Genomic DNA, 9,907 nt, shown 5'->3' on the forward strand with positions numbered 1-9,907 from the left:
ACAGCTGTATTCGGTAGAGTGATGTGTTTGTTGCGTGTCCTGAATTAAATATCACTTATCAGGATAAGGACATGCTCCCGACACTGATAAAAAATGTTCATTGGCCCACCTTTACCAGCCCTTAAATTAATACCCGAGCTTTTGAATCACTTAAATCATATACTGTACTATTGATAGGTGTAGTATAATTACATCATTTACTGCATAATAATATATAATGAAGTAATTAATTACTAACATAACCCCATTAAGATGCTCTTCTTCCACCAAATAAATTTAAAAGAATGACGCCTAAACTGTGTTCTCGTAGCTTGAAATCCTAAGCTCTGTAGCTTGTGTAATTCCGATCCTGTGTTCTATTGTAGTTAGATTCAACCTGTGCTACTATACGCATTGGGAAGCAAGAGTTTTCGATCTCCTACGATCTTTCTGCAACAGGATTTACACCTTTCCATTTAATATAATTATTTCGGACGTTATCTTTGAATGTATTATACCAAATTTTGCTTGGATTTCCTCATCTTTTCCATTATAAACCCATTGTAATCAATGCAATCGAAGACAAAGAATACAAATTTCCATTTGTTCTCTATAACTAGAATTGTCAATTCTTTCGTATTCGCCAGGAAACTTCAGAAATTTAGTAAAAATTTGAAACATTTTCGAATTGAGGCCTATTATTTCAATTTTTACTCAAGATGATAGCCAAACTTTTAGTCAATAGACTATATATTTGTATAATAAAGAGATTAAAGAACAGGAGATGGAGTTTTAATGAGAGTTTAAAAATATATTATTCCTGTAATGGAGAATTCCCAGAATCAATTCTTCAGAAGTCGACTGTAACTGTATTCTAATTCTTATAAATAAACTTTGATTTATGAATTTAGCAGTTATATTTATAATATAGTAACANATTCACTTGTTTAAAATAATCCATCAAATTTACTTAATGAATTAAAATCTACAAAACAGTAAAAATGGCAATAGACCTATGGATGATATATTGCTGAGCATTACAGTAGAAAATATTTAAATTTAATCCATATTAAAGCAACAATAAATAAATAAGTACTGGCAAACATTTAAATATCTGTGAATAGAACTTGTATGCCAATAAAAGATTGAATAAATATGAACTTTCAATTTCAAATTATGTACTTTTTCCTACAGTTTATATCACTTTACAAATTAATACTGAATTGGATCATATAAAAGAGGACACATATAGAAGCCTCAAAGAAGTTTTAAACCATCTGATGATTTGATATTTGTAAAACTATCTTATTCATAGGACTGCACTGAATTAGTAAATTTATGAGTTAGTATATGTAATTTTTATATCAAAACTTCAGTTGTAAAGAATTTCAGTTCTTGATGATAACATGTTAATGTTTAAGAAACAGAAATAAAAAATAGTAGCTAAGTTTTTGCACACTTGCCATTTAATCATGCTAAAAGTCTTTGTTAACATTCAAAACAATCACTTCTGTTCTGTCAATAATTCTTTATTTGAATGCTTTTATTTGAAAAACAATATTCTGTTTTTGAAATAAAAGCATTTCTGTTGGTTTTCCTCTCTCATATTCAAGTGCAGTTCTGAACTATTTAAACTGTAGTATGCATATTTCTTAATTAATATGTAGAAAAGCATTCTTGTTAATTTGAACTAATTGTTGTTTCAGATTAGTGAGAAGTTTCGATTAGCTGGATTAATTTATATTTGTTTTTGGCTGAAATATTTAGTGAAAAAATGACAAAATTGATTTTGATTAAATGAAGTTTGGATAGTACAGGTTCAGATTAGTAAAAGTGTATGGTATTAATTTCTAAGTATTAAACATTTTCCAAAATTGAAGTTAATTGAATATTTAACTACTAATATTTTTTTAGCAAATAATAGAAAATATCTTTTTTAACATCTGTGAAATGTAAGTTATAACACCCAATATGTAGTATGAATCATATCCAGAGAGCAATTCAGCATTAGTTCCTAGGGTAAATTTAATTTTTAAAAGTAACCATTTGCATGCCGCAACTTTCAAGTCTTTCATGTTCATATGCATAATTGCATTATTAAATAACACTGAAGTAGTGATCTTTCAAAATGTATGTATAAATGACATGCATTCTAAACAGAGAGCAATAAAAGAAACTGAAGAAACCTTCCAAATGTATTTGTTCTCACAAAAATGCATTTATGTTGTCTGACAACATGAAGTCATACATATTGTCTAAATGTTTTCTGCAGTTTGTGGCTAGAAATTTGAGGTTGAGAAGGAGGTCTTTTCTGAAGTGAAAAAATGGACATGACCAAGAACTGCAGAGTGATACCATAGAGGCATACAAGTTTTCACATCTTGATGATGTAGATATTTATAGATTTGAAAGGAGATTATGCTATGAATGAAAATAAAATTTGTTGCATAACTTTTGGGTTACTTTCATAATTTAATAAAATTTCTGTAGTATAATGATATGCAATATAACATATTTAAATATTAAATAAGGGATTAATTTCTTTCATAATAAGTATTATTACAATAATTTGTATAATTCCAGGCAATATGAAATACTTCAAAGAGAAAGTCTTATGAGAAATAGTTCGGATGGATCATTATCTGATGTGGATGGACCCACTTTTCCTTCTCCTATAGTTGATACTGATCTCATGAGTGATTTACACGATGTGATATTTAATTATTCTGGTTCTTTGTTAAAAACTTCACCAGGCAAAACTCTTCCTGCAAATAAATCTCTTAATGATGAGTTGGTAAGGAAAAGTTTCCTAATAATTATTTATATCAGTTTTAATAATTTAAAATAATTGTTAAATTCAATATAGAAAATAGGTATGTTTGTAGAATATGGTCTTTTAATATAAAGCCTGTTTAAAAATTAATGTAATGGCATAAAGATTTTATGCTTATATAGGCACTAATTCAATAAAATTATATTTACTATTAACATGGTGCATTTGTATACAAATATGCTTACTCCATGTGAAAATAATGAGAAAAATTTTTGTTGTATCTCTGAAAATTTTTGCTTTATTAATGGAAATGTTATGCTCAAAATGTTACCTGTGCACTGAAATCTTATACTTTTCATTTAATTACAAATGAAAATCTTGTAAGTTATAGTATTGATAGATCTGTAGGATGCAGAGAAATACTTTTTTAATAGTATTTTTCTGAGAAGAGCAGTGTAATAAGAAACATCATAATTGTACAGAAATATTATAAAACTAAGTTTTATAAAGATTTCTGCATTGTAAAACTGAAGTGATACTTACTATTGATGTCAACAATTTAAAATTGATAATTATTTGGAGAATTATATGTATTTGTGTTACAAATTAGAAAACTTACAGAATTGGATTTGTTGTTTGTTCTTGATCAACATTATTATAAACTCAAAAGTATTCCATTTCAATAAAAGTATCAGCTAACTCAAATAGTGTGCAGTTTGGGGATTCTGTCTTCAATAAGATAATTTCTTATTACAAGATTTTAATTAGATTTAGATCATCATGATTTTATCACAGCTGGCTCTTCATCTGTTTACTATTTTGACTAAGCTCATATATCTGTGTATTTTTTATACAAATTTTCAATGCACAAGTATGTGTTTTCAGATTTTTTTATTAAATTATAATCTGAAAACATATACTTGTTGTGCATTGATAACTTGTATAAAAAAATCTTCATTCTGTTTCAGTAAAAATATTATATATAATCACAAGATATAATGAAATCAAATTTATCAGGACATATCATTATGAATTATGTTATCATCTACTATTTAAAGCAAATGCCCCCAAAGAAATCAATATTGACTCTTAGGAGTTGAAAATTAGTAGGGTCGATTGAAAAATGGTTTATTTAAAATTATTAGTTTGATGAATTATATATATGACAGAGTAGGATGTTGTAAATTTGAATATTTTAAGTAGATTTTTTTTCTATGAAATGGTGTGTGGATAAATATTGATTCATACCAGATTTATTTATTTAAAGTGCATTAGCAAATGAAGAGGGGATAGATAAAAAATTGTGGAATTCTTGAAGGGGGTTGACAGTCAAAAAAGTTTGGGGACCCCTGATGAAGAGCATATGGTTTCTATTCTTGTCTAATATAGCTATTATATTATATTTTTTATCATGTTCTTATATAAATATATTATTGAGAATATATAACTATACAATGATATTGTATTTATAATCAAAATATCTTTACAGGTAAATCAAAAGAAGGCTTCAACATTGAATATCTCTTCAATGAATAGCAAGAGAATTTCTAGTCTTCCTCCACCTGCACCAAGACCTCCTCCTAGAAACAAACGCAGAACTGCTTCGGATGGTGCTTCACAAATGTCTAATCAAAATAGTTGTCAGTCTCCATTGATAAAATTGGATTCTGTTGAAGAAGATAGTGTTTTCCCTAATGAGAATCACAAAACTATAAACGATACCTTAATTGAATTACAGGATGCATTCAACAATATATCTAGTCAAGATTCAAATACAGAAAAATTACAGCAGACAAATCCAATTTACTATGCACCATGTGTACCTCCCAGGAAATCATCTGACTTAGGCAATAACATTGCACCAAAAACTAATTCTTCATTAAAATCAAATCCATTTATAACATCCGACAAATGGTTGAAGGACAACAAAGTAAATGCAACTCATTTTCAAAAAACTGAAAATTTGAGTACTTCTTCAACAAAGTCCACTTCTCCAATATATACATTCCATGAAAATGCCAGGGAATCAAATTCTCATATTTACAGTAAAACTTCATTTCCTCCAAAAAACCTTCCATTGTCAAGAAAAGCTTCATCACCTGCAGTTTTATCAACAGCTTCTTCATTTTCATCTCCTCCTCCTCCTCCATTACAGTATTCACAATTAAGTAAATCGTCAAGTGTAGACGGGAAACAAGATCTGTTCGATTCATTAGTTAATTGGAAAGATAATAGTTTTTCGGAAAATAGTAAACGTTTACAAATGAAATCATGGGAAACCTTTCAATAATCATAAAAATTAGAATATTTTAATGAAAGAAATTTGCTGAAAATTTGTCTTATGTAATCCAGTTTTTTTTTGGAAAGTGACTCAAAAATTAGGAGTTTGCTTTTGCCCAGCAGAAAGAACTTTAAGGATATTTGTGTATTATAGGAACCATAGAAAATCATTTTACATATTGTTAAAATTATTCATCAAAGATGAAAGTCGACATTATAATTGTATAATTGTTGATTTATTTTATTAAGATATCACCATTAAAAAAAAAATCAAATTTAAGGATTATTGTAAATGTTAAAAAAAAATTTTTTTTATAATAATCGCTTAGATATTCTGAATACAGTTTATTAAAATTAATTGCACTTACAGAAATTTCAAAAAGTTAAAATATTTTGAAATGCCAAAATTTAATTCAATATAGTGCCTTATATAAATATTGATTGAAAAATTTGCTATTTTTGGAATGCTTTTTAAAGGCTTTTTGTAAATATTGTCACAAAATGAGACACTAGTACAATTTTGTTTATACAAGGAAGTACTTTCACAATTTTTTTTTTTTTGTTTTTCCTTTAGTATGACATGCAATTTTGTAATTTGTCTCGTGTAGAATTCATACGATAATTGTGAAAATACTTTAAAGTACTTGTACAACAAATTTTTATAATAAGTATTTATAAAAACACTCGATATTTATGAATTAATATTTTGCTGGTTGCTTGTAGGATGTAATATTTCAAGAATGTATTTTTAATATTGGAAGTTTAATGCTTGAACTATTTTTTTTTTTTTTACAGTGCAACCGCAAAGCAGCTTTTACTCTATATTATTATTATGAATATCTTAAATTACGGGTGCAGTTTAAAATTTGCTACCTTGGTATAACTATTAGCTACCTATTTCCAAGACCTGTCAAAGTTTATGTAAAGTAGTATTATGAAAAGAACTGTGAGTATGTAATTTTCATAGAAGTGTATATATAAAGTTACAATGTTTTGGTTTTTTTTTTTTTTTTTAAATATTAGCCGCATACTGGAAACATCAAGTATCATATTGGAATGTTTACATTTTGTATAGTTGCATTTAAAATATGTTATGTCTTTTGTAGTTAATAAGATTCGAATGTTCAAAATAAAATGATGATAATTTGTATATTGAAATTCCATTTTTATTTCTGTAATATAGTAAAGAATTATGCCGATATTCATTTCATTAAATTGGAAATTATATTAAAAATGGACACCAATACATTATTTATTTGTCTTTACTTGAAATGTGTATTAATCTAGGGAAGAAAATTTATGTTTTTGGCCTTAACGCGAACATGTTTCAACATTTATTTTGAGGAAAGTTTTTAATTTTTGATATTTTTCAAGAAAAAAAGTATTTTTGTAAAATGTTTAATTGTTAAGCTGATGATTTTCAAGTTGAAAAGTAATTATTTAGAAAGGCTGGCATTTCCTTTTAAAGGTGACCTATTTCCAAAATTAACCATAAATTTTTATTAGAAAGTTAAATAAACCCAAAAAAATTTATCAGAAATGTGAGATTTCACTAGAACAATGCCATATTCATCCCCTAAATATTGTTTTAATGATTCTTTTCCGTACAATTTCTTTAAAAAAATCCTACTTAAGATGTTTATCAAAATTATAAACTTATATTTTTTTAAAAACATATTTTAGAACTATCAAAATCAAAAGTTATTATTTAAAAAAAAAATGAAAACTCTGCTATTCGTTCTGGTTCCTAATTTTAAATATAGTTTAACGTTCTGACCACATAACCCATTTCCTCTCTCTCCTATAATTACGAGGAAATATTTACAGTATAAGGAAAATGATACAAACTCGATTGAATGTCATTTTATTTGATGTCATTACATCTTTCGGCTTTCATACCTGTATTTAGAATACAATCGGTTGAGAGTTTGTTATACTACACAACACCTCGTTTTAAAATACTACTTAACCTTTTACGGATCATTGGATTTTTGTATCCTACTACGCTTTCTCTTATTGAATTTTGAATTTACATACCCACGAATTGATTATTTTATATGAAATTACATTTTATTTTAATTATTCAATTTAGAGAGAAATACCTTCAAAATATTAAAATGAAATGTTTAGATTTTGCTGAAATATCATCTCTAAAAATGCTGCTGTTTTTCTTTGTTATCCTTTTGTCAATTTCTATATATATTTTTTAATGATTAAAAAAAATTAAATTGTATTCATCAGAACGGAGAGAATGAGATCAATGCCTTTTCTATTTCTTTATATTTTTCAAAGATAAATTTTTAGGGCAATTTCTTTTTATTAAGTAACCGAAGAATAGCAATTACGCTGTATTTAACATTTTTAAATAGTTGTAGTTGTGTGTATGTGTAGGAAGTGAAACGTTTAAGTAAACATCAGATGTATCAAAAAGATTAGAATTTAAAAACGTTATCTTTATACTAACCCAAGTTTGAAGTTTGTTTATGGACGAATAAGCAAAGAGGGCGACGTAGAAAGTTAAGAAAATGGAAATTAAATATCTCATAAATCTAATTTATAAATATGTGTTTTGATTTCTGTTTGATATAAAAGAATACGAGCTCAGTTACTGTGATTTTAGCATTCGTTCTATGTGTTAACAGACACATTAAGCGAAACTATGAGTATGTAAAGCACATTAGGCACATGTATAAGAATAGGAAATACACTGGGTAAATAGGAGAAGCAAAAATGTCCAGGCAAGTTTCCAACTAACAATATCAATTACTGTTATGGAGGACAGTAACAATGGGGGAATATGTAAAAGTACACTATACACGTTTATAAGTACAAGAAGACACATTAAGCGTGTCTGTAAACATGTAAGAGCACATGTATAAGAATAGGAAATACACTGGGTAAATAGGAGAAGCAAAAATGGCTAGGCAAGTTTCCAGCCAACAACATCAATTAGTGTTATGGGGCAGTTACATCTATATCTTTATAAACATTGCGATTTGGGACTACACTGTGACATCAAGCTTGTATATGAGAAGCATATTAGATGGATATATATATATATATATACACACACATCTAATAGGCTTATATATATATATATAAGCCTATATCAGGCATATAGCCTGATATGTTTCTTTACGTATCTGATCACAATTATAAGAATAACAAAGCGCAAGCATTACCAAGCCTTATCTGCAATATAAAAAAATAGATAAGATTTAACAAAAGGTGTATAATATAAGGCTAATTATATTAAGATTAATTAAAATATGTTAATACTCTTTAAATACAAAGCAAGATAAGTTATCTCGAATTATGATTAATGAATTTTTTTCACGAGGATGACACAATTTTTTTTTTCTATGTCAACGTCATTGTATAATTTCAACGTATCTGGTAAACGATACTTTTACAGGAAAATGTCTGTTTTCTTCTTAATGGAAGAATTAATTCTTTTTATAGATATGGGTCAGTGTTCAACGTGATGGCAAATAAGTCTCTTACTCGCTATCGTATGACCGGTCAACAAACTCGTAAATAGAATATTTTTGACAAGTGATACTTAATAAATACCAGATTTCTATATTTTAATTGCATTTAATAATCACATAAGTGTAAAATTATAAAAAAAAATGTCCGTCTGTCTGTCACGGTATGATAAATATATGAATTTGACATTCTCCTGGGCTATTAAATTTTTTTTTAATTCCAGATGTGTACAATAGTTTGGGATTTNCACGAATTGATTATTTTATATGAAATTACATTTTATTTTAATTATTCAATTTAGAGAGAAATACCTTCAAAATATTAAAATGAAATGTTTAGATTTTGCTGAAATTTTTATTATTATTATTATTATTATTTAGAAAGTTGTAATTTATATTTTAAATTATGCCTTAAGTAAAAAATAGACTTATCACTTTATACAATATTATTTTTTATATTTAGAATATATTAAGAATATTTTATAAAACTTTTCATATACTGTACAACAGTTATATAATAAACAGTGTCTTTATTCCTGTGATCTCATGAGTAACGACCTAGCTTCAAGACATAACAATGGAGGACAGGGTTTAACGATGAAGTACCGGGTTGTATGGGCGAAAATTATATTTTCACAAGTTAAATATTGAATAGCCGTAATCATAACATGAAAAATAAAGTGAGTTTTCATATTTTTAAACGCCTTATTTAACTTGCTTTGTATAGTGGTCTCAACCAACGCAACTCAAATTTCATCCACTTCCAGTTAAGGTAAAAGGTGGAAACCTTTAGGACATGCCTAACTCCAATGCATTTTAATAATATTTTAGGGGGTGGCCCCACTCCACTATCCTCTACTTGGAAATCCGAACGACATAACCAAGTGTAGAATTTAATCCTTTGTGTGTAAATGTATTGTAGTGATGTATAATATGGGAGTAGAATCCCGAATAATGGAAGTAAATCATTCCTGAAGAATTAGATCCTTTTATATATAATTTATTTTATTACTAAAATCATCACCGATAACATATTTTACTCTAAAGTAGGGGTCCCCAAAGTGGTCGATATCGACCCCTTGGGGTCGATAAGAGTTCTCCAGAGGTCGATTAATACACGAGTGTCGAAAGGGGGTCGATTAATACCAAAGAGGATCAATTAAACTGTCTAGGAAAAAAATAGAATATTCCAATAAAAATTCGAAATACGGATATGATCAACAACATTACTGACTACCCTAGTTATAACTTGAGTTTTGCCTTAGCCTACGCCGCTTTAAGCATGTGTTACTCTGTTTTCACGCATCTGGCAACTGTACTAGTGTTGCAAACATGTTATGAACGCTGGTAGTTCATTATACACAGACATACGTTGCACTGTTACACT

The 9,907-nt window shown here is 27.6% G+C and overlaps 1 protein-coding gene across 1 annotated transcript; it reads left to right on the forward strand.

The window, feature by feature from the left end:
- The first annotated feature begins 2,542 nt into the window (after positions 1 to 2,542).
- LOC111618531 lies at positions 2,543 to 5,311 on the forward strand. Its single transcript, XM_023360082.1, has 2 exons — positions 2,543 to 2,773; positions 4,242 to 5,311. Exons 1-2 carry the CDS (start codon positions 2,594 to 2,596, stop codon positions 5,040 to 5,042), a joined length of 981 nt encoding a protein of 326 aa, XP_023215850.1. The 5' UTR covers positions 2,543 to 2,593; the 3' UTR covers positions 5,043 to 5,311.
- Positions 5,312 to 9,907: the final 4,596 nt, after the last annotated feature.

Source organism: Centruroides sculpturatus, unplaced genomic scaffold, assembly GCF_000671375.1.
Source record: "Centruroides sculpturatus isolate CEXI.00-Female unplaced genomic scaffold, Cexi_2.0 scaffold67, whole genome shotgun sequence".
NCBI lineage: Eukaryota > Metazoa > Arthropoda > Arachnida > Scorpiones > Buthidae > Centruroides > Centruroides sculpturatus.

Bases quoted from the DNA above. Each gene is read 5' to 3' on its own strand.
- LOC111618531 (XM_023360082.1), top strand. From the start codon at position 2,594: ATGAGAAATAGTTCGGATGGATCATTATCTGATGTGGATGGACCCACT. The intron at 2,774-4,241 runs GTAAGGAAAAGT...ATATCTTTACAG, and splicing joins AATCTCTTAATGATGAGTTG to GTAAATCAAAAGAAGGCTTC.